At 37.4% G+C, this 26,406-nt stretch overlaps 1 protein-coding gene and 1 long non-coding RNA gene across 2 annotated transcripts in view; one reads left to right on the top strand and one right to left on the bottom strand.

The window, feature by feature from the left end:
• Positions 1-8,516: 8,516 nt before the first annotated feature.
• Positions 8,517-26,406, bottom strand: part of LOC106914670 (uncharacterized) — a 117,213-nt gene continuing 99,323 nt past the window's right edge. The window contains exons 3-5 of the long non-coding RNA XR_015762389.1: positions 11,608-11,679; positions 9,312-9,358; positions 8,517-8,817 (exon numbers count right to left, since the gene is read on the bottom strand). This is a non-coding gene — a long non-coding RNA (uncharacterized LOC106914670). The remainder of the gene's footprint in view (positions 8,818-9,311; positions 9,359-11,607; positions 11,680-26,406) is intronic.
• On the top strand, positions 17,992-24,542 carry en1b (engrailed homeobox 1b). The gene is made up of 2 exons (XM_088013525.1): positions 17,992-18,568; positions 23,534-24,542. The coding sequence occupies exons 1-2, from the start codon at positions 18,036-18,038 to the stop codon at positions 23,865-23,867; spliced, it is 867 nt and encodes a 288-aa protein (XP_087869651.1). The 5' UTR covers positions 17,992-18,035; the 3' UTR covers positions 23,868-24,542.

Genomic DNA, 26,406 nt, shown 5'->3' with positions numbered 1-26,406 from the left:
AACATGGTAGCATATTAGTGGTTAGCCTACAAGCTAAATCGGTGCTGTGAATATGTTTTTCTAAAAAAAATTTAAAGTGATTATCAGTACAACAAATGATTTAGTGTTTTGTTGAAATCCTTCAGCCAAAATATATTATTTATATCTTTAGCAACAATAAACTAGATGTTTTATTTTCAGTTGAAAGCAAGCAGGTCATTATATATGTAAATAAGTTAAACATTACAGTGACTTTCACATCTTGATGTACGTGAAGATGTAAAAATTACTGTAACAGTTAACTTCTGTATCATGATGTCAATCATAGCATATTAGGAGAATCCTAACAAGTGCACAGTTTTTCCTCTGATACAGTAAGACTTGAGGTCAGCAGTTGTTTATTTGTCTGCTAGTCAGAAAGATTATGCAAATCCTACTGAGCCAAAATTTACGATATGTGATGTAAAGGTGAAACATGAACAAATGCGACTGTAACTGACTGAAAATATTTCTTATTTAAGTTTAACAATATGATTCAGTAGACATATCATGTGTGCATGTGTGTTTTGGTATTTCAGGAGGACATAAATCCCTTTTAGAGGATATTTGTAGAGGAGGACTGAATTTGGTGACAGTCAGCATAGGTTTGAGGAATACTAACAAGGCAAAAGCTGTACACAAGCATGCAAGTGCTTTTAAAAACAAAATCAGTCAACCCTCTAAAACCTTTTTACACTGTGTTGAAATTTGGAAATGGCACAGGAAAGCTTGAAGTCGGCCAAATAAATATTCTGAATGCATTAATACAATACAACACAGGAAGTTGCGAAAACTCCAAATGGCAACTTGGATTGCTGCAGCATGCCAAACTGTGCTGATGTGTGTAGTGGTCTGTGTTTAACAAAATAACCAATCACACTAAAAACCTGTTGTCATGTTCTGTTCATGGTTGTTTTGTTCTCATATATACCAATAAATAACTTTAAAAACATTTCTCTGAGCTAATCTGTCCGTTCTCTGAAAACAGCACTTTCCTTTTCAATCATAGATTCTTTGCTGCTGGAAATTCCTGGAAATATTTCTCTGATAATTTCTGCCTGCTTGAAAGAGCTGTGATTCATTATTGTGGACAAACCTTGTGTTTCTGCAGTGTGTCCTTCGGGGCCTGAACATCTCTGCTCCTTCTGGACATTTTCAGCAGATGAGTCCAGTAGGAAGCCTTCCTTTCAGAGCTTTAAGCTGCAAACCACAAAAGATTAATTAAATATTGGAACAGATATCTTATGTGATTGCATTGATAAATTATTGTCTTAAATTACTTGATTTTAGGCAATTAAAGCAAAATGTTCCAACACTAGATGATAAAATGTGTCTGAAATTGTCACATAAAGCTTTTATTTAAATTAGATGCAACGATATGGAATTGAAAACGCATTTTATCAAACTCTGCTCCACTTGAATTACTGTTTACGCGCTAACTTTGAAGGACGGTCACATGCCCCCTTGACAAGAGATCAGAGAAAATCCTAATGTGACATAAGGTGATGGAATATAAATAAGGTACTTTAAATGTTGGAAAAATCTGAAGCATTGTGAAATATGAAACTGAGTGAAGGCCGAGCTTTCTGCCTCATGTGTTTGATTCCTGATGAGCTATTTGCAAATAGTGCACCAGCCTCCAATGCTCCTGTAAGCCCTCATTAAGATGATGGCTGTTTTGTGTGCATTTTGGATTTTCCTTTTTAATACCTATCCCCCTGGGGAGGCGCACAAACCAGCTGTTTACACGCCAGCTCTGTCACTTTAAATGGAATTGGTGGGAAACAAATATTAGTATGTCTGCTTTGATAAACCTCATTTAAGACGTTGGCTTCTCCTCCTGCTCCCAGCGTCCAAACTTGGCCGAGCTCAGAGGGGATTGTGTTGCTACGCAGCTACTCAAGGAAAATAGCTCCTTATACACACCTGTTACGACAGCTTTTAGTGTTTTATCTTTTGTTTTGCCTGCTCTGAATCTTAAGTCTATAGTTTTTATGTTTCATATGTCATACATAAAATCTAGAGATTTAACCCTGCACCCCTCTGGAGATTTTTAAGGGTCCAGCGTGTACGGTTTAGTGACATCCTGGGCAAAGTTGGAAATTTTTACCAATTAAGTCCAACCTCATGTTCTGAGATGACGCAATTAAAATTCCTATCAGAAGCCGTCCCCGTTCCTGTCAAGAGTCAAGCGTTCATGGTCCGAACCATTAGTTTCCCTCGTTGGAAAAAGGTGGCGACAGTACAGATACAGAATATAACAAAACCACAGTGAATTATTCTGTCGTTCAGATGGATAATACTTTGACAACTGTCTTTAATGTTCCCTTTGGGTGATGCATTTGGGCCCAACAGGATCCCTGAATTTATGGAACCCAGTGGGAATAAAGTTGGAATTTAAAATCTTCAAGGCTTTTCTCTAACTGGAATCTTAAAAGTAGTTGGGGTAAATTCACATCGGAGGATAATCGTGACATGAGACACTTATATTTTCTATTTCTCAGTCGCATGCACTAATGTTTCTAGAATGCAGAAGTATTAAACCCACACGTTTGAGTCGACTTGTGGCGGGTTTATGAACATTTTTCCACTCCTTTCCAAGCCCATACCATCCAGGATAAACTCTGGTGTGCTTTACCTGTCTCTGAAAATAAGAACAGATTTCAGTCATGTTCAATAAATTACAATATCCTGATTAAGCTCTTTTGTCAGATTAAAATAACCTTAAAGCAGGTATTAAATATGCTTTTAATATTTTTTAAGAATAGATTTTAATTGATCTTATGAAATATTCCAATTTTAAATCTCACATTTAAAGGTTTTCAAATATCCATCTGTGTGTAATTAAACTAAATAATGTATTTTACTCAGTGATAAAGTTTCTATAATAAGCTTTTCTAATCTATTGAATACATCTGACCAGGCAGGAGGTGTGATCAATAAACACTGGGTGTTCATATTCTTTTGGTTTACTGTGTTATGCTCAAAAGAAGTAACTCATCTGCAGACGTATCTATGCAGCATCTTTTATTACAAAACGTCATAAGTTTGGAAACTAACATTCAATATGTAGTTTAACTTATTTGCAGTCTTTTGAATGAACTGAAGACTATTTGTCAAGATGCTCCGTCACAATGACTGGATTTTACAGAAACTAGATCCATGGACATGGAATATCACTTGTTTGTTCGCCCACTGTCAGTAACCATTCTGCCTTTATCCCAGTTAACTACAGCAGAAGTTGTGAGCCCAGGATTAGTTTCAAAAGATAACAGCCAAAATCAAGAGCAGGATGAGTGAATCTAGGCAGTATTTTACTGAAAGATGACTAAATGGTCTTCCATTAAGCTTAAACATGGCTGGAGTTTGACATTCTCTGTAGATCATTTGGGAATCGTATTATTACACAGTGGCCAGATTTTATTATCTGTCCCTTTAGGGTGTTCTCTGTTCGGAGAGATTTAGAGCTGTGAACCGAAGCGATGATGTCACCAGCGGAGGTCTTCCGCTTAAAGATGGCCCTGTAACGGCTCTCATCGCCCACCGCAGACACATTTAGGATGAAAAGTGGAGTTGCTGACACCAACTGAGACATCAACGGCAGTACGTGTCAGGAAGTGGCTGACTGATGCTCGTGCACTCTCACACTCACGTTTCTCCAAACACGATAGATGATCGGCAAGCCCGGTCGGGGCGACAGTGAGCGATTGCTGACTGACAGGCGGAGTACTGAAATCCTCTGATGGATGAGATAAGTGGGCCAAGGCTTCACACACACACACACACACACACACACACACACATGCACGCATGCCTTGTTCAGGGGAATTCAGCCTGACAGGCAGCTGAGCAACAGGCATCATATTGGAGTAATGATAGCATGTGTCTGCGGGCGCTCCAGCTGCTGAAACCAGCCAGCTTTAGAGTGGGTGTGCTGTTGTAGCTGCCATCGTCACTGATGATCATTGCAATTGATCACACTGATTATAGAGTCTAATCTTACAGATACAAAATGCACCAGCTTGCCACCGTGGCGACAACTGGTTTGTTTTATTTGATTCCAGCAACTGGCGTGATGTACTGCTGCTGACAAACCCTTCGCACAAGCAGCCAATCATCGAGGCATTTTTAAAACCTCTTCTCATTCTTTCACTCCAACGGTTTCCTCCCCGCCATGATTGATCCGTGTTCTCGCCTTGAGATGCAAATGCCAACACTGCATGAGTGAAATATAAAAAGGGACATCAAAAGAGACCCCCAGAGAGGGGGCATGCTGAGAATTTACACTTTGAATGACACTTTTAAAACCTTCTGCTTATCTTCCTCTTTTGTTGTTGCGCGAGCCGGCGCGCTTCGCAAACCACGCAGCTGGGGGAGAGCAGCGGCCTCACTGGGAAACCAAATAAAGGAGGTTAAACTGAGGAGCCACCGTGGTAAAGATGGAAGTGTGCGGCAAGACAAAGACGGTGCGCACCAGTGAAAGTAATTACACTGCTACCAAATCAACACGTCATTATCTGGGTTTATTTAGACACAAAACTGTTAAATACAGACAGACTAACTGCATTTCAGAGTTTATGTCCAAGTTTATTGATTGTACAGGCAGAGAGAAAAATATATATTTCATTTTCTGTTTTCTTCTGTACAAATTCATCTGTTATGCACGTCTTGACTCTACAGGGTTTCCCCCTGCAGCTGGTCATCAAAGAAAGTGTTGATACTTTGGAGAATGTAGGTAGATAAAAAGTCCTACTGGAAAATGAAATCAGCATCTCTATAAAGCTAATCAGCAGAGAGAACTAAACAAAACAAGAGATGTAAAACTACAAACCAGAATACATCTAATCTCAGGTTAAACTGTAGTGTAATATAATCAGTTCACAACCAGAAACATTAGCATGTAAGCTATAAGATTAAACTAAATTTCATCTGTAAGTCAAAACCATCATACATTTTGAAATGAATTACTGAAAGGCACAAACTTTTTAACAAAATCCTAATTTCCTGTATATACCTTACTTTTTAAACATTCGCTAACAGTGAATAAAATGACAATGAATAAAATATGACTCAGGCCATATTTTATTCATTGTCAGTCATAATAAGTCAACACTGACTGTTTGCGTTTGGGTATATAATTTGGAGCCAAGAAACATCCGCTCCCACTAACAAATTAAAGTAGAGCACAACACGATAAATACTTTTTGCTGTTTGTCTTATTATGGTTGCATGAGTTGAGTCATTTTCTCGTTTTTGAGATACAAAGAGAGGGAAATAATAATCTCTCTAATGAGAGCTATTCCTCAACAGCCTCCACTCTGTTCTTCTTTTCCTCAGATGGTCTCATTGTAAGATGAGCAGCAGAACAATAAATTGGACAAATCATCTGTTGTTCTGGATAAATATCACCCTGTTTATTCTTTAACCTGAATGCTGTGTAAAACTGGATTACCATATGGTTCAATTAATTAAAACTGTGACTTTAAATCGTTTGAAAATGTGTGGAACATTTCGTTGCATGGTTTTCATTTAGGTTTATTTCACCACATTTGTTTTCTGTTAATTTGTTTCTATCCCAAAACTTTATACAATAAAGTCGATTAATGTTCCAGAAGACAAGAGATGATGCATTGTTATATTTCTGCCAACCCAAAGTACTTTGAGGAGGCCAGATACCGACACAGATGCGACTCATATGCCGGATAATTGTTTTTGCAAATGCTGACTCATGTTTTCTGTCAGCCTGCACTTTGGAGCTCTACTTTGTGCTTTAATCGGCCAAATGAGGAAAAAGTAAAACAAGATCAGGGTCTAAAGATATCTTTCATATTAAGTGAAATAAGAAAAATAAATTAATAAAGGATTTTAACTGAGGAACAAAAACAAACTTAAATTTTGGTTTGAACTCAATCTTAAATTGAGATGTTAAAATGTTAATTTGCCTCTCAAATAAGTATTTCACCTCATAAAATGAACTCTAACTTAATCACTAAACTGAATCTGACTTGTGTGTTTTGATCGATAAAGCCATTCCCGATCGTTGCCATAAATTATTACTACTTTCCTTCTTTCTAGGTACGTTTGACTCTAATTCACACGAGTAAAACAGTTCATATCCAGGTGACTTGCATGCTGACAGTGAAAAGGCATCACTGTCAGAAACATGTCTTGTCTTGTTCTCGGAGCCGGCCCATAATGAGAGGCTAAAGATGATAGATTTCTTTCACTCCGTCCTTTCAACCATCATCTCCCCTCCTCCCTCTACCTTCCTCCTTTTGCACATTTCTGTCGTTATTATTTATATCCTCTCCTATCGCAGCTTGTCACGCCTGGCGATACTTTTAGAGAGCCATTCACCTTCTGCTTGATCAAAAGCTTTTCAAGCTGCAGAAACCTGCAAAAGGATTTCAGATGCTTTAACGTGTCCACATTTTGTCATAATACAACCACAAATATTAGTGTGTTTATCTGACAGGCCAAAACCAAGTTGTGCATCTTTTAATTTTTTCTGTAAAAATTAAAATTTGGATACATCCTTTGGAAGTTACCTCATTATTCTCATTATTATTAAGATGCTAACTTGTTTGCATCTTGTTTTAAAGACCTTGTGGGAAAATCTAGCCCCTAAATGGTTTTTCAATCACATCCATCATCTTGAATGGACTTTGCAGACCACTCAAAGTAATTCTGATGGCTACAAATGTCCACACTTTGGACACACCTAGTTTAGACTGAATGAAGCATATTCAGCTGACAGAATCAGCAGCTCAAATTCCAGACATAAACTGAGTTAATAATCTGTTGCAAGTCTTAAATAATTTGAATATTTTAGGCCCCGCCCACAGGGATTGGGCTAATATGTCAGAGTTTAAACAAAACAGTTTGTTTCTGTGTGGCTGCAGGGCAAAAACTGTTAAAAACTTTCCTATTTAATAACAAAAAACCTTGAGGAGTGGGCCTTAGAAATGAGCTACAATAAAATATGCAAAAAGATACATTTTCAAATACTGAACCTCAGATAGAAGGGTGTCCACTGTATTCATATCATACTTTTCAGATTTGTATTTGTGAAAAATGTGAACATCATGTCCATTTTCTCCCACTTCACAATTATTTCCCACTTTCTGTCGCTCATTCAGATAAAACCCAGACAAAATGCCTTGAGGTTTGTGACAAAAACAAGTTAAAGCGGTTTGAATAAATTTGCAAAGTGCTGTAATATGCAGGTAAAAAATAAAACCGGCTTCATCCTGATTGTATCTTTTACTTTAGAGGACAAGCTTATGTAATTTATGGCCAAATGGTTTGAAAACTAAAGTCATGTTTAGTAAATGTTAGCAGTTTGGCACCCTGAACGTGACAAGCGCTGCAGCCGCTAAACATTTCGGGATGTTAGCTTCGTGGTTGTGAGCATGACATTTGAATTTAGCTGGAAGCCCAAGTGCAGACTTGTTTATCTCTGGACCATGATCTTTTATTTAAATATCATTGTTAGTAAAAAATAAAAATAATAATAAGAAAAGGGAGGGGATATTCTGTCTAAATACACTACAAAAAACCTGAGAACGCTTTCATACATCACCCAGCGCAGCCTGTCCTTTCTTCACAGAGGAGAAAAGGTTACAGAAGTCAGTGAAGTAGGCAGCTTTTATTGTAAGAAAGCCAATGAGGACTGTATGTTTTATCTTTCCTTTAGTTGGAGATGGTGACAGGCTGTGCAAAGCCAGAATGAGAGGAGATCCTTAGAGAGCAGACTGAAAGGTTAGATTGGCCCCAAGCAGCATGGCTGATGAAGTCCCACACAGACACACAAGCCGCCCTCGGTGCCGGTCATGCTGAAGGTGCTGCGTGTTTTTCCCCATGTAGACAGACTGTTTTACAAGCAGACAAAAACCACCGTGCCAATCAGGTCATCGCTTTCCTAGAAATTAATATGTTAATGCTCAAATTTCATATTCATAACTGCATTAGCAGTGAAGTCTGCGTTATTAGATCACAAGATGGGACTCTTTAGTCAGAACTACTGTCTCTTTAAACCACAAGCCCAGAGCAAATAATTTCAATGCTTTATTGCAGCTGCTATGAATTCAAGATACTTTATGTTATGTCTTTTCCATTTAATGTCCCTTAGAAATGTACATCCATCTATTTATTCACTGTCAGACTGCTACTATTCTTTCTCACAACATTTATCACATCTTCTTATGGAGCAGATATGAAGAATAGAAGCTTAATAGCCTTAATTTCACACTTTGTCTAGTGAGCAGGACACTTTTACCCTCTTGTTGCTCAACTGTGTCTTTGTAATTTGAGCACAGTTTGGATCAAAACAGTCTCAAAGTGAAAACCTTGTCTATATTTAGTTGCACGTGGATGTTGTGGAGTATTTGCTTCTAATTCGTCTGTCAACATTTAGCTATAACCTTCTGCCTCACAGCTTTCTCTCCTGACTTTTCCTCACAATCAGCATTTGATGATTGACAATGACCAACACAACCTAGTTTAGGTCCTTTATTTTATATAAACATAAAACATATATAAAAGTTACCAATAGCAGGTAGAACTGTACAAGATTAAAGTGACTGTTTTTACTAAAATAGAAATCAATGTGATTCACATGCACAGTTGCGAGCCCTGACAGCCTCTGGATAAAAATTAGTTTTTGTCCTGGTGGCTGAGGCTTCCATCGATCTATAACGCTGCCTGAAGGCATTAAAGAAAACAAATGATGATCTTGGTGGGAGGAGTTTTGAGGATGCTTTTGGCTCTTCTGATGCACCTGGAGTTAGCAACCTCCTCCTGGGGGGACAGAGAGCATTTGATGATCTGAGATGTGTTTATGAGCCTCTGCAGGTCCATGTTGTCTGCTGCTCACAGTATACCACATCGAGTATACGTAAGCCTGTTTTTGTTGTGAATTGGCAGAAATTGCCTTAGATCTAGTACACATCATTTCAGATGAGAACTTCCAGGAATCGGAAGGATGCCACCATCACCAGATGCAGGATGGGTGAAGAAAGAAAATACAGAAAAGGTAAAGTCTGAACCTCATTGGCGATGCACTCATAGGAGCTGTGAGTGTTCAGATCTGTGCATGCATGAAACTCCTCTGTGCTCATCCTTTTCACTTCTTATTTACTACTTCCTGGCATATTTATTTTACACATTCATTTGTCCAGTATATCCACTATCCCTCCAGGACACACTGGTCAACTCCTCCACATTAACTCACAGCCCTCTGATCTCCATCTCGTTCACAAACATCATTTTTGTGTTTTTATTTTTTAACTTACCTTCATTCCTTCTCTCACGTTACTCTCATCACACATTTTCATGTCATCTGCAAATATTAAAATAACAGAAAGTCAATTAGTTTGCACATTCTTTCTTCTGTATTTTTAGTTCAATTATTCTAACTAAATACTGAGGTTGCTAAAGTTTTTCTAGTTAGAAAGTGACTGAACTGATGTCGGAAAGAATTATGAAAATGTTCCAGTAGTTACACAACAAAAATACACAGACAACTTGTTAAGATGTTGATCTAAAAGTCTAGCTGCACCTGGGAAACTGTCTGTAATGCTGTTATTTATTTTATCTTTAAAAGTTAATATTTACAATATAGAGACATTTCGAGCATAAATATTAACTACTGTAAGTCAATGTGATGTTATATAACACAGGATCATCAAATGAATACATTTTATTGGATGAATAATGGATGCTGATCCACATTTAAAAACAAACCATCCAACAGCTAAAGTGAGACGTTCCAGTTCTGACACTGGTAACCAAAATAACCATCCTAGGAGCCTTACTGCTGGCGGTGTTTTTTTTTTTTCTTTTTTTTTTCAACCCTGAACACCAGCAGCGAGTTACAGCACATCTCTAAAAGCTGACAACAGCTGCTGCAACAAGCCACACAACTGTTTCTTCTACAAATGTCAAATCTGAAGAGTCTGAAACACCCAGCGTCTCCAGAAAATCCTTCATCAGTCTTTTATCTGAAATGACAGCCTGGCTTCTTTTGAGGTTTGTGAGCTGTTGCAATTACCACGGATTGACAAGCTGAGTGTAAACAAATTCATCAATACAATAATAAAGAGCTAATGTACAGATTGCTAAGTCATCCAGGACAATGAACTCTTTAGATGCTAAAAATAAAAAAATGTTGTAAATAATATCATTTATTTAAGAAAAAGGGATCTCTTATCTGAAAGAGTAAACCCTCTTTAATCATGCAGTATCTGTGATTAATTTTTTTTTTTTTTTATCAAAGATTACTTCAATTTTCTGATTCAGCATTACCACCAGAATGATAAATGAAGAAGTAGAACCTGTCTGACAACATGAAGTAGGCCACAGGGTGAAAAAAGATACAAAAATTTGGGGGGTGTTAGGTTTTATTGGCTCTTGTGGCCTTTATTTCACATCAAAGTAGGAGAAGAGGAAAAAGTGCAGCAAAGGGTCAACAGCTCGGGACTCGAACCTGTGACAGTTGCGTCGAGAACTAAGGCCTCTATATGTGTGTTGTGCTTCCATCACAGGACCTCTATATAGTGATTTCTGAAACTTTGGGACTCCAACAAGCCACACTGAGCACCATTATCCACAAATATAGAAAACAGGAAACAGTGTTGAAACTTTCTAGGAGAGGCTAGTTTATCAAAACACTGCAGACCTCACCAAACCCAGTTAAGACCTGGTCATAACTCAACAGTAAGAAAGAGAAAATGGGTAAAAATATCTCACAGCTCAATCAGTTTTTAGCTTTATTGCTCAAACTTTATGGAGACTAACGTTTCGACACCATCTGTGTCTTCATCTGAGTCACAAGTCAGCACAGCAACAGGGATGGAGACACAGATGGTGTTGAAACGTTTGGTCTCCCTGAAGTTTGAGCAATAAAGCTAACAACTGAAAGCCCATTCTGCAGGTAAAATATTAATTAGTTTTTAGCGTTAGAAGAAATTACTTTTTAGGCTTGGATAATTTTTCTCTCTTAATAAATTAAACCATCAGCATCTTTGTTTTACTCAGGTTTTCTTTGTCTGATAATAAAATTTCTTTGGTGGCCTATAACATTTAAGTGTAATAAAAAGGCAGAAACAGGATAAATCTTAATGATTTTCCTTAATGTACAACATTTTGTTAGCATGTTTATATGGCAGAATATCTCAATAATTACTTCTACTAGTTGGTTAAAATCTCTCAGATTAAAACAGACTATTATACCAGTCATCAGATTCACTTTTCCTCTCAGAATGACAGAATTCAGAAAGGATCGGAGACCGATTTCTTCATTAGAGCAACAATGTGGCGTTGCTCAAATTGGAAACTCTGCAAAGCGCCTGCATTGATTTAATTCGCCAATTGCCAGATGGAGGCCATTTATCACCACTTTAAGCTTTCCCAAACTTCTCGACGAGACGTAATAAGACTTCGGAGCAATCTGTCGCCACCTCTCATTAGGACGCTAAAGAGAGCCCCCCCCAAAGCTTAATTATTCATCTGCATTAATATCCCTTCAATTATTAGCGATAAGGTAAGTGTGTATGTGTGTGTGAGGGCCAAAGATCAGCCTGGCGTTACCTCAGCCTCCCTCCTGATTAATGGATGAGGGAGAGGAGCTGTTCATGTATTATTACTGCAGAGAGCCAGGACCTTGGAGAGAGATACAGACAGAGGGGGACAAAGAAAGAGAAGGAGCAAACCCAGTGAATAATAATTGCTGTTTGGTATGCATACATGTCCTCTACACATTGGTGGCATTTCAATATCGTTTATGTGTAAAACGATGTGGCCCGGTGCCTAAAAGTGGGATGACTTGTTGTTTGTGAAATCTATTCAAGGCTTGTCACCTGTGAACACAAATCTATTCAAAATGACACCTGTGGTGCAAAGAGAATAAAACAGGTTAATTTACTGTTTTAAACACAACACTCCTCATTAAGATTTGCTTATTTATCCACATTTTAATTGGTTAGATTAGATCTTCAAGACAGTTTGGCATTAAAATCAGCATTTTAAACCAATAAAAATTATTTATTTTGTCACTTTATGCTATTTTTTTCTGCAGAGGCAGAAATGTCAGTGAATCAATATTCGATGGCCATTAGACTCACTTTTTAAATCTGCTTTGACTGTTGTAGTACGCCCTCTGGTGGTGATATAAAGAAGTGCAATATTTGTTTACATTTGAGGAAGATTTTAATCTGTTCTCTCTTTTTTAGTGGGCTTAATTAAATCCTAATTTAGTTCACACACATTTCTAACCAATTCTCCCTACAGACCGTCATGGCCAGCATTATGACATTTGAACTGATGACCAACAAAAATCCTATATTTATGTGTACAAGTGCTGAAAGCTGCACAACTGTCATTTGAGTTTGAAATATATAAACAAACTGGTGGTGATGGCTGCTAGTGGACCATTAAAATACAGCGCAATAACTTTACAAGCACAGTATTGCATATTAATGATAAGAAAAGTGGTAAATTGCAAGTAAATTATTAACTTGTTGTATAAGAAATGTATTTTTCAAATGAAATCTTTATTAAACTAAACTGTAAGTTATAAATAAATCTAAACACAAATCCAGCCTGACATAGTACAGTATAATTCTCCAGCCTATATCAACACATTGCTGATCATTTAAAATTTAAGCAACACACTGGTCTCCATACTAATTGGTTTCTATGGTAAAGAAACCACACCAGTCATCAGATTCACTGACATTTCTATGGTTACTTTTCTATGGTAAAGTAACCATAGAAACCATAGTAACCATAGAAACCATTGTTAAAAGAAACAATGAAGGTTCCTTTTAATAAATGTAACTTTTTTAAACTGTCTTTTTTAAACTTACACTGCAAGGTGATTAGACTCCAAACTTAATAATAATACAGCTGTCAGGACAACAGAATGTGTCCATGTTGGAGTCACAACAAGAGAAATCTGATCAATAAATGTGTTGCAAGAATTGACTGATTATAGTAATGATTAATGATTTGTCAGGCTAATGAGATTTTATGTCATTTTTCCTACCTATTTTTCCTTCCTAAGATAACAGGACGAATTGTTTTTACACATGCATGCATTCATGCAGCATATTTACATGCAGGATTTATGTCACATTTTTTAGCTAAAACCGGATGAGAGTTGCTTCGGCATCAAGTCAAGAGCTTGGTCTGTTTGGATAACGTGCAACCTTTTCTCTGAATAGCTGGAAAAAGAGAACAAAAATATGATAATTAAAATGTTTCTACAAAACACTTTATGTTTTTTTTCACCTAACACTGTTGTAAATATAAGACAGGAATGAACATTTTCTAAATCTGGCTATAAATGTTATCAAAAATATATATTTTAGAAAACAATATCTTTATCGAAGGTTATACATTTTTCATCTATTTAATTTATTTTTACCCGTGTTCCTCTATATTTGTGATGTGGTTGAAAAAACTTTATGGGGCGTGCCGTTAGCCTTGTATTTCAGTGAATAAATTGTATTTAAGGAGCATTGGTCTGAACATGTTTATATATGTTGAAGAGTATCTTAATGTCACATTCAAATCATGCAGCAGAAGCTTTAAGTTAAAAATGTCAAACGAAGGTGCATTTGAAACTAAAATGCATGAGATGAACATAATTTTTGTTTAATTTTACAAGATGTGGAAAAAGTTAAATATTTCTCAATAAAATAGATGTGATGAGCAGTTTAAATAAAAAGATTTGTGTAACTTATTTCTTGTTCTCTTGTTATTGTACAAATTTGATTCCACTGTAATTTACAAAAAATATTCATTTTTTAGCAACTTTTCTTAAGAACATACTTTAAATTAAATTAACATAACATAAAGTTATGTTAAGTTATAACATAACTTTAGCGGTAGCATAAAGCTCTGAAGTGAAATGCTGGTTTTTATCTCCTATCTCCACTCAGACACCAGGTGGTGCTAAAGTTACACAGATGCTCTTCAATTTTACCCTCTAGCATGATATTTTACATAATCGGTAAACAAATGTCCCTTTTAATCGAATAAGGGAAAATCCTTGACTTAATTAGGAACAGAAATTGAAATATTTAGACATGTATTGGGTTAAATAAGATTTTCTCCTTACTCTGAGCTGGAGAATAATTGGTAATATTGACAGAAACTATTTTCTGTCACTTCTAAATTGTAAAGATGTTCAAATTTCAGGTATAAATCACTACATAATGAATGATTTTAAAAAAATAGTGTAGCATGTAAATATATGATTGTTGAACTTCTGAATGAAAAGAACAGGAAGTGCTTTTATTCTGATATTTTCAACCAGAAGTGTCCTTGTGACATCACAGCATGCTTCACAGAGAGAAAATCTGAGGTACAAATTATTATTTTTGCTACTTCAGTAAGAGTGTGACATTTGGATTGATGGTTCATATAGAAGAAGATGATCACATGAGCCCAATATGCGACATTTTGGCAATAATGTAGAAAAATTACATGGCACATCATGACCACCACTGCAAAAACATGGTGGTGGCACATAATAATAATATTTTATGTACTTTCTAGGCAACATATATTGCAGTAATTGTAGCCATTTTTATTTATTCATTCATTTATTGCTTAGGCTACACACAAAAATAATAATAAAAATACTGTTTGTTATCAATAATCCTTTTTTTATTCCTTTGCTTTTTATAAGAATTTTAAATACAAAAGGATTAACAAGTAGAAATGCATAGAAAAGGATGTTGTACTCCCTCCTACTGTTCAGATCAGGAAATAACTTTTTACAGGTCGCACGTGTTCTCCACTAGGTGGCAGCACAAGCACACGGCTAACAACTGAAGCTATTTCACAACTTCCCACTAAGTTATCTCACCTACATGTGTCAAATGGAGCAATTTGTAAAGTCTTAGTTCATTTGAAGATTGAATCCAAGCAACTTAAGACAAAAAAAGGTAACAAAAATGACAGTGTAACGATATAACACAGAGCACAACACGATGCAAGGTGATCATGAAACGGTAAGGGAAAAGAAATACGCGCAAATTATAGGCGTAAGAGTGAAATTTATGATTTACATATCTAAAGAAAGTAAATTATTTTCCTGCATAATTAAATATAGTGGATTTTTTTTAGTTGATAAGAAATATTTGACTTTGTTCTTAGTGTGTTTGAATTTACGCCTTTTTATAGAGCTGACTGGTGTTTTATTTGTTATAATTAAAATGCTGTTTATGTATGAAGAAATGGAAAAAATGTTAGTGCGAATGTGATTAATCGCAAATATTAGACGTGGAATTTGAAATCAACACAGTGAAGAAGCGAATAATTAATATATCTATTTAACTTTTTAAGAGTCAGCACCCGACAATACTTTTCTTTTTGTCTAAGCCTGCTTGTGTGAAAACTAAAACTGCTTTGCTATGCAAATAACAGTATTTTCATATTATTATTCTAATGTATGTTTTTGAATTAAAAGCTTAATTTTGAAGCGGAAAACGCTGTTCAGCTTCTTTACAACCAGAGGTGCATGGTGTGTGTGGGTGTGTGTGAGAGAGAGAGTGTGTACTGAAGCACCTCGACTTTATGGGCTACTCAATAAAAGCGCGGCTGCGATCCGTCAGTGCATTTATCATCCTATTACGGCGACAAATCCGGCTCCCAGTACATGAAAGGTAAAATGAATCACCAACGTTAAGCCGTCAATAAAGTCATTTCTGTAAATGGTGTCTCTGAGGGGCCCCGCTATTATTCAACAAGCTTTATCAGCACCTTGGAAATTACGTGGCTTGTAGCGCGGCCCCTGCTTCACTTTGATTAAGGGCCCTGCCAGGCGGCGGTGACAGCGCTTGTGACTCGGGTTTTATTCAGGCCGCTCCCCGTGATGAGCACCGAGCGGACCGGGCGGAGGGAGGACTAATTAAAAGCTATAAATTATCTTCAGTGGCCCCTCTCATGCAGGCCCCTCTTTGCGGCGCCAGATAAGAGCAGACTGAGAGCTCATTTAGTCACAAAGGCGCTGCGGCTAAAACAGCACATTGATACTGTCCTAATTGGAATTTAATTAAGTAGCCAGAGCTTCCCAGTCCGGCCTGTGGGATGAAGATTTCACCGCGCCACTGTTAACCATCAACACGTCCCTACTTTCCTCCTGTCGCCATTATGATTAGAAATATTATCATTATTACTTCAAATCACTAATTGCGGAGCTTGATGGCCATTTTATTAATATGAAAGAGATTTAACTACATTTCAGGCCCCGCTGCAAGCCGCGCTTGCAGTTTCACTTTGTGCTCACGTCATAAAGCACACTGTAAGCGACTTCGCCCACTTCGCATACACCCCATTTCGTGCTTACCTACTTCCATTTCGTACCAGAAAGCGTTTTCTTGCCAAGTATGGCTGCAGTAGCTTGGGTTTCTCTTCCGGAGTACAAAACAGTTAAAAGAGAAAAGCAAAAACAGCGCTATGACAGGCTGCTCAGCAGGAGACCTGAGAGCTGTCATAACCCCAGTTGTGCTGAAGGAAACGTGTTATAATTGAAAAATGTGAGCAGCCCAGTTAAAAATACAACGTTATGATTCACAAAATAATTAGATAAATACATACACCACAGTGTAGTGGGTGATGAACCTCATGGGACTTGCATTTTGCTTAGTTGTTGATGATGCAGCTGGATTATAAACAAATCATTTCATAACTATAAACCACTGCGTATAAGTTTATTTTTCTTGTTTAGCACTTTCATTTTTTTATGGCGATCATAAAAATACTCAAATTTCACGTGCAATTTGATTTTTTTGTTTGTTATTTTCTGACATCTTTGCTTGGACGGTATTTTGTATTTCCAGGTGTTTGCTCTAAATGACCAGATGAATCTTAGGACCCCTGGTCAACACCATAAACCTATTTACTTAATAGTAAAATATAGGTAAAATATGATAAGAATGTTTTTCTTAATCTACGCGCATTTTGCAAATGAATAACAGACGCCTCCATTTCACAACTACCTATTAAGTTTTGATCGCTTAGTAACTTGAAAGCACAATAGAGTAGAAATGGGACAAAATTACGAAGTGTAATAAATGTTCGGTTTTCCATTTGTAAATATTTATTCTAAAAAAAATTGTTGGGTTTTTGATGGCTTAATTTATAAAAAATAACATGGCTGAACAAATTTTGAATTTCGCTTTTCGTATATTTGTACACCCTAAACACATTTCTCTCCTGTTTCGTATTAAAATCCTAAAGTTTATTTTGCGCATTTAGATATTTCTAACTTGTAGCCCAAAATAGCCAAACTGTGAAATAGCTAAATTTAACAAATGCAGGTACTTCCTTGGGTGGCATACATTCGTCTAACTTTTTTTTAATACCATTCAGGACTCAAATATTAATAATAAATATAATATGAATCATGTGAAACTCAAATTGCCCCTGGCTGCTGGAATCAAAGGTAAAAGCTGCTTTTGCCTCTTTGTTCCATTTATTATGGTGGCTGCTTCGCTCTTGTTTTTGTTTTGCTGTGTACATGCACATGCACGTGCGTTTCTCCAATATCGATCACCTCCGTGATACAGGCGCGCGCGCGTGCCAGCTTCATGAAGCGTTCGGATCCCTGATTGGTCGTCGTAAGCCGTGACAGGGACGATCGGAGCATCTGATTGGTGTGTTGCACGTGTGTGCGCGCACTGGTGTAACGCGGCGGAGTAGCACACGGGGGTTTGGACGGGGGGGATCTGATTTTAGGAGAGTTTGAAGAGCGAATACAGAGATATTATGCTGCACCGTGGAGAGGCACAGGCACTGGTTGTTGTGGAGCTGATGGTTATGCCAAGCTTTGGGTTATTAGGAGACATGCTGCCGCTGTAGTTGATGTTATAATAGAAGCCAGGCGTTTGCTCTATGAGAGAGGCTTGTTTTTTGTATTGAACTGGATATCGAAGTGAGGAGGGAGAGCGAGCAACAAGTGGAATCTGGTGTGGAGAGGCTGAGATTTCTCACCATCACCAGCTGTTATGGAAGAGCACAAGGAGCCCAGCAGCGGCCGGGACTCGACCGAGGACGAGAGCATGTCCCTGTCGCCGAACCTCCCATCCCCTGCCATGATCCTACCCCATCCGGCCGCGCAGCAGGCCCACAGAACCACGAACTTTTTCATCGACAACATCCTCCGGCCGGACTTCGGCTGCAGGAAGGAGCCGAGCTACCGCGAGCGCAGCCAGACGCCGGGCAGGGAGAACGTGAACCCGCTGGGAGCGAGGCCGCCGCACGCCGGCAGCCTCTGCCTGGACTCCAACTGCAGCAGCGACAGCGCCTCCTCCTCGCCCTCATCGTCCTCCTCCACGTCCTCGTCGCCCGCATCCAAGCAGAGCTCGTCGAAGCCAGGCGAGGCGGCCAGCAACGGGGCCGGCAGATACGCGGACAGTCCGTCGTCGATTATGGTTATGAGCGGAAGCAATGGAGGCTCTCCAGCGGGAATGAAGGAGAGCCAGCCGCTGCTGTGGCCCGCCTGGGTTTACTGTACGCGCTACTCGGACCGGCCCTCATCTGGTAAGGCGCTAGTAGTCCCCGAAATACACCGAGCAGGGTGTCTCCTCTTCTCTACACCAGGATTAAATGAACTCACCTCAGAGCTGCAAACATGTTTACGAAAGAAAAATAACTTTCTTTTTTTTCCATTATTATTATTGCTTTATTAAAAAGTAAAGCAACTATTGCCTGTTTATAAAGCTAGTATCAACACTGCTGAACGTTAAAACGGATAGGATTATGTAATAACTTAATTATATAAAATCAGTTTTAAAGAGAAGAAAAGTCACACATTTAAACTCAAATCAAAAGATTAAATTAATTTTTACATCCGTTCTATTCGCCTTTGTTTACACTGCTCCAGTATCTGAATGCTTGAATGTTGAATTAAATATATGATAATAAAGAAATAAAATAAAAACCACGTCATATAGAATCAAACAAATCTGCCATATTATAAATAAACAATGCTAGACATTAACTAAATATTAGACTATATATGTTAATGAGTACAGTATAACGAGAGCTATTCTACGATGGGTCCTCCCTTTTTTAACAGATTTTTAACAAATGTGTTTATAATATATACCTTTTAATGTACTACAATCCTGCAACGACATATTTGAGTGCAGTATTTTAGTCTGATTTTGGTTTAATTGAATAAAAATAGGGAACACTATACTGAGAAGAGGTAGTATAGTAACACCGTCTTTGTTTTAGCTTGCAGAAGAAAAAAAAGCATTACTTAAGTTGGCTAAAAATAACGTGATTTTACTTTTTAGTGTATATTATGACGGTTTCGAGGCAATCTTTAGTCATTTTTAAAATAAAATACCATAAAGCCGTTGTGGACTTAATCAAATCGCCACCGAATGCGCATAATCGGGTAAAACAAAAACGTACCAAAAGCTTAACTAAAAGTTATATTATGTATGTTGTTGCATTTAACATATAAGGTTTCAGGCTTTATAGGATATTTTTTTATCATGGTGTACTGATGTTATAATAAGAGGGGGCCTTGCTATACAAACTTACTTTCCCCATTGTGCAGGCTAAATAACACCAGAGGCCCGCCTTTATGGTTTAAATAGGTATTCGTGTGTGTTATAAGGCTTGTGCCTCGTATTATACAATGCATTTCTCATGTTTAACAGCACGGCTCTCAAATATCAGCTGATATTTCAATGCAGACAGCCACCCAGTGTGACCATGCCTCAGATACAGGCTAATTTACTTCTATCTTTTCCTACGTGAGTCTGCTGCCAGTGTTTATATAGGACGTTTAAAGGAAAAATGGAGTCAAAACCGACTGACTTCGCTGCAACTGAATCTGAGCGGCGTGTCTCTTAAAGCCGAAGTGTGTCACTGTTGTATGTAGGTCTTCTTATACATTTTAACACGTATATATAGCATCCACATGCGCATTTTATGTTTTTTTTTTTTTTACTAGTTAAAAACACACCTTCTTGTTTATTTGAGTGTTTGTCCTAGGATACATAGCCGCTTTTGCTCTATTCTGATTGGCTCATTTCTCTCCTTTATTCACTCGTTACTGTAGCTGTTATTAATTAGTAATTAGTATCAGCATATGCATGACCTCATAGCCTTAAAGGGCCACAAGCTTTTACTCCGGCGCAAGATAATGTACCACGAGAGGTTTTTGTTTGTTTGTTTGTTTGTAAATGCATTTTACCAAGATTAAGGCCTAAATGCAAAATTACAAGTAAAATTCTTAATCTTTTAATTGTGACTGGGAAATCACGAAGCCCTCGCGGTACTTGTTAAATTATTTTTTTCTTCTTTTCCCCCCCATATTTTTGTAATCATGCCCTAGAGCTCTGTTTGCAGACAACCTCTACTGCCCGTGTTTATCTGTACACGATGTATTTATCTTTAACAGTACAACTCGTATCAGCGGTCACTTTAATATAAGTTGCTACTCAGAAGGCTAATTTAGCTGCATCTATTCTAGTTCTCGACACTCGTATTTTAGACATGGTGGCGTTTGAGAGAAAACTGGAGTCAAAATCTACTTACTTCGTTTCATTCGAGGCTGGCCGGCGGGTTCCTCGCTGTTGTAAGAGATAAAGTGCGTCTGTAATGTAACTCATTACCTGTTTATATTTTCACACGTATTTTCTGCTTTTATGTATATATAAAAAAGCATTTTTTTTTACGAGTTAAACTACATTGTAGGTTTTCTCTCTTTTTTTTTCTTTTTTTTTGCGGAGGTTCTGTTCAGAATTACCACGAATTAAAGTTTAGGTGCGCGTAATCTCATTGGCTCATTTCTCTCCCTTGTTTAGTATTTAACGCACCTGTTATTAATCCTTAATTAGTATCCTTTCATGGACGGCCTTATGGTCTTAAAGGGGCACGAACTTTTATTCTGCCACAAGATAATAGGAGTATTTTAACCAGATTTAGCTTAAATGTAATTTCACTAAATTATCTTCAGGATATTTTAAACTGCAATAATTTTAGTTGGGTAAAAAAGGTAATCAGTATTGTTTTAAAATATTTTATGTCGATAAAAAAAAACACCAGAAGGATCATGTGTGTATCATTGTGTGTCTGCTGATACACAATGACTTTTTTCATCTTTACAAGCGCGGCTCACATATATGAGCCTCTATTTTAATGCACATTGCTATCCACAGTCCCAGTTTAGCCGCATCTATTCATGTTTGAGTGCTACTGCTTATACGTGGACGTTTCAGAGAAACTCAAGTCAAATCCGATTTATTTCTCTTCATTTTGAGCTGGGCGGCGGGTTCCTCGTTTCTAAGCGCAGTTACAGTCTGCGTACATTTCCACATAAAATTTTTACATTGTTTTTACGATCTAAAACCAATTTCTGTTGTGTATTTTGTTGGTTTTTCGTCCCTGTGCAATTAGTGGATTTTACATTACATTAGTATTATTCTCATTTATGCGTTTGCATAATTCCTGTTTATGAATTTAGACGAAAAAAAAATCTAAGATCCTAAATTATAAAAAGAAAGAAAGAAACCAGATATTCTTTACAATGAATATTTTTTCATGTTCCTGAAGGAGACAGAAAGTGGCAATAAAAACATATTTTTGTTTGTTTTTTTTTTTAATATAAAAAAAATAAATATATGAAGAAAACGTAACTGATGACTCAGACACCTCCAACGTGTTTGGTACAAATTAAAATTCAAGGAATGATTCAGCAACGTGCTATTTATTGTAACAACGCTGCTGAAAGCGACAGCAGTGAAATGTTACAACCTGCCTCATAGGCGGGGCAAGTTGTAACAGATTCAGCTGCAAAGCGTCCTAAGATACTGTATCTGAATGTAATTCATTCAATACAAATCCAGCTACAAACGATGACTGGACACAGTTTTGGGCTTTTAATTATTTATCAAGCGTTGACAGTGCAGGAGGTAGGTAGACATTATATGTATAGATGCATTGCTTTTCATCTGTGATGCCATAATTGGAATTTTTAAAACAAAATTTCCAAAACTCATTCGATTTAGCTTATTTTTATTCATTTTCACCCATTTTTATCTAGACTGATTAATTCCTCCTCCATTTTTTATTCAAATTCACTATTATATTATTTTATTTATTCATACTGTTTACTTTTGGATCTCTCATTCAGTGAAATAAATCATATATATATAAATATATATATGATTTTACAGGATTCGGAGAGTCAAACATGCAGCTCAGCATTTTCAAACTCTGTACATCAGATATAAAAATGTACAAGAATAATAAATAAATAAATAAATAAATAAATAAATAAATAAATAAATAAATACTTGTGCAAATCTGTACATTTAGAAAATTGCAAATGGTGGGAATTTTAAACTTCTTCTCCAAATGTCTGGACGTGGACACCGCTCCACTCAGGACGTACGTCTCTGTGATACATTGACCTTTCCAAATAAATGCACAATGTTGCACAACAGAACTGGAACACAACAAATAACACTATTCACAGCAGTTTATACCACATTTTATTAAGTAAATACACATAACTTACATTCAGATGTGGGTAGTGTATTTAGTAGTGCGGTATTGACGATACTGGCTTTGGAGGAAATTGTCCTCTGGGCTAGAACCAGTTTGGTGCCCTGCTCATCATGTTTTTATTTTTTTTATGCATTCAAATTAGTTGAGTTATATGTAGCTTAACTGTAAGATTATTAGGCCTTGTCCCTTTCTAAAAATTTACAAAAGAAAAAAATTGAATAATTTCTTGATTTGTCTGAAAAAAGGACACAAAAGATCGTAGAAACTACGGTGGTCAGAAGCTGAGACAAAAGCAAAGAAGAAGGTGTGGAGAGCATTTTTAGTGGTTGCTGTTTCACTTAGTGGAGTGGAAAGGAAATGACCGTATTGTTTTCATGTTGCTTCATTTAAAAAAACAAGTCAAACGAGCCCACACAGTGCCTGACTCAAACCACACTGACACTTTACTACACATTAGTTTTATATTAATTACACTGTTGCATCAAACTACTAGAGATGGTAAGCAGGGGCTCCCCTAGAAAGTTTTTGTGAGTATTACTGACTTAGAAGTAAGATCAGATGATAAATAAAACATCTATTTTTAAAACAACCAGTCTAAATTAATATTTTAACTACACATGTAGAAAAAGTAAGATATTTTGATAACTTTGTACGGTTTTAGGCCTTGTGTCAGCTGTACCTCTGCATGTGATTATGGTATAAAAAGAGGGTGGGGTCGTGTGTGAGTGATATTCAAATAGTAGCACAAGAAAGAACAGTAAATATTAACATGGATCAAAATAAATACTGCTGCAACTGCCAGTTATTTTAACAGTGAACTATTTACAGTGTAACTTCTCTCTCTCTTTATCAGCTAACATACTACTAGAAAAAATAACTCCTTTTCACTAGAATGCGTTAAACAGAGGCACATTCAGCGGATAATTAAGGCTGTGGTGTCCAGCCGTAGAATAAATATTTTTATTCCCCTTGTTGTTTCCACGCCAGGCCCAAGGACACGGAAACTGAAGAAGAAGAAGAACAGCAAGGAGGACAAGCGGCCCAGGACGGCGTTCACGGCTGAGCAGCTGCAGAGACTCAAAACCGAGTTCCAGGCCAACCGGTACATAACGGAGCAGAGGAGACAGTCCCTCGCCCAGGAACTGAACCTGAACGAGTCCCAGATCAAAATCTGGTTCCAGAACAAGAGGGCCAAGATTAAAAAGGCCAGCGGCTACAAGAACGGCCTAGCGCTGCAGCTCATGGCGCAGGGACTGTACAACCACTCAACGACCACCGTGCAGGAGGAGAAGGAGGAGAGCGAGTGAGCGGCCCCCGCCCCCCGCCGGACACTTCCCTACTCAGGGGCTGGCTGACTCTGGACTCATGGAGATAAAGAAAAAACAACTGAACTGGAAATGGGGGGGATCGCTATTTAAAAACACAGATTTCTGTTTATGGTAACAGTATATGGACATAATTATATACAAAAAAAAATGAACGACCGTTATTAAAATTTATATAGCCACACAGTTATCATGTTGTATACATTACTGCATATTGGATTCCAGGCTCATTTTCAATCCACCATTTATTATTTTAATTTTTTTTTTTTTTTTTTTAATTTTTAGGGATGTTTGACTTTCTAGGTTGTCGTGCTCTCCTCGTCCTTCCTGTCTGCGCCATATTTTCCTTCAACAAACCAGTCCGCCGGACTCAGCCAAGCCAAAGATTTTTACTATGTTCACATGTAGTCTGAAATAAAACAGAAAAAAGAGCAAGATATAATGGACTAATTTAGCATTTGTTATTTTTACTTTACTTATAACTATATTTGATGTCATAAAAACATAAACCAAGTTTTTTTTTTCTAATTTTCTCCAACTACAGTCTAAACTTTAACCTCTGCTATTATTTAACAACAAACGCTTTCATTATATTGATACCTAAGAGAGGTTTTGGTGAGAAACAAAACACACACACTGACACACACACAAGCACGAACACTGTTGAGGTACAGTTCCTGTTTCCCTGCCTGCCTGGATACCATTTCACCCATTAAACTATTCTGGTCATTTACAAGTTTTCCCATTGCTGCTGCTGCTGCTGCTGCTACTGCATTTCCCCTCCTTGCTGAGCTTTAACCTGCCTGGTGTTCACCACAGAGGCCTTGTTCTTGTCATCGTTGGAGTGAAATATGTATCTGTGTGTTGCTTTTTTTTCCTGGTTTTCACTTGTTTGGGCCTGCATAAACCGCTCAGGTAGAGGTTTATAGAGGCTGGCTGTGAACATGGAGTGTGTGTGTGTGTGTGTGTGTGTGTGTGTGTGTGTGTGTGTGTGTGTGTGTGTGTGTGTGTGTGCGTGTTTGCGTGTGCGTGTGTGTGTGTTTCTGGGCGTCGCACTCTGGAGGGTATTGGTAGCAGACAAACGTAACCCCTCAAATAAGAAAATATCCAAATGAGACAGAAACAGACTTCGTCTGAACATCTAAATATGGTTTAAAAGTTTAGGTTTATTGTTGTAAACAAACCTGATTTTAAACATATTTGTTCAGGTAAAATTTGGACAAAGGTGATGTATGAGCTCCAAAGTCACGGTTTTATTTTTCAAACTGCTGCATGGATGTTTGGAGCGTCTGCAGAAAAGGTTGCGAGAAAGCATAGATGTCGATGTAGTTAAGACTCATTAAGAATTACTGATGTAATTAAAAGAAAAGTTAGGGCTTCTCAAATGAAAACTAGGCAACTGTTTATGAAATATATAAAAAAAACTTAAACACAAGAGCTACCAATTTAGATAAAATCTACATTTCAACATGGCTACCTTATTATCTACATTAAAGCTTGCTTAATTCTTTGTGGCATAGACTCCACAAGGCATCAAAAACACCTCCTGAAGAATTTGATTCGTATTGTAATAATAGCATCATGCAATTGCTGCCAATTTGTCAGCTACACTATGATGGATCCGTGTTTTCATGTTGTTTACGCCAAAAACTGACTACCATGTGAAAACAACAAAGCAGCCGTCATTTTTCACAACCTTTCATTGTCCAATTTTGGTATGGCTTTCTGAATCACCGCCTCAGTTTCCTGTTCTTAGTGTGGTCGTCTGCAGCTGTAGCTCATCTGCTTTAAGGTTTGACCAGTTGTCCACTCAGAGATTGGCATCCCACATTCCGTGGTTTTATAAAACGTTTCCATGACTGTCGCATTTCTATTCTCTCAAGCAGTCATCAAAGAAGTGATTTTCATTCACAGACCTGGATGTTTTCTCTTTTTGGACCATCCTCCATAAATCTGAGCGATGTACAGAATCAGCGGTTTCTGAAATAATCAGCCGGTCTAGTTTTCTGTTTTATGGTAGAAAATGTAGGTGTCCCACGCTCTTTTGGTGTTAATGTTTTAGAGGTCTTTGTTGTGACCAAAAATAGATTCAATGAGATGTCTGAGATAAAAAGGCCATAAAAATATTGTCCAGGGTTAGGAGAAAAGTGTGAGATTATGTCAAAATTGTACATGCTTCATTCAAAAACAACCCAAAATGGGAGAAAAACAGACCCCATGCTGTTGATGAATGTGCCATAAGTCTCAGTCTGACATAAATTGGACAAAAGTTTGGTCCAAACAAAAGTTTGGGTTTTTTTATGACCAAACTAGGGTGATCATCTAAATTCGCTTCTTCTTCAGTTTTAACAGGAAAGACTACTTTCTTATTCTGCAATATTCTTCCTAAAAATGAACAGAAAAATATTATGTAGGCTAAGACTGTTGATCAAAAGATACCAAAAATGACCCAAAAATAAAAGATGTCACTTTGAGCTTTTTTTCAGTTTATCAATATCATCCCTGCCAGCACATTCCTATC

This window comes from Poecilia mexicana, unplaced genomic scaffold (genome assembly GCF_051168715.1).
Source record: "Poecilia mexicana isolate PSO_F unplaced genomic scaffold, ASM5116871v1 scaffold_2, whole genome shotgun sequence".
Lineage (NCBI taxonomy): Eukaryota > Metazoa > Chordata > Actinopteri > Cyprinodontiformes > Poeciliidae > Poecilia > Poecilia mexicana.
The sequence above is the reverse complement of the archived record's forward strand: the minus strand, read 5'-3'. Positions and strand labels throughout refer to the sequence as shown.

Bases quoted from the DNA above. Each gene is read 5' to 3' on its own strand.
- en1b (XM_088013525.1), top strand. From the start codon at position 18,036: ATGGAAGAGCACAAGGAGCCCAGCAGCGGCCGGGACTCGACCGAGGAC. The intron at 18,569-23,533 runs TGGTAAGGCGCT...TATTCCCCTTGT, and splicing joins TACTCGGACCGGCCCTCATC to TGTTTCCACGCCAGGCCCAA.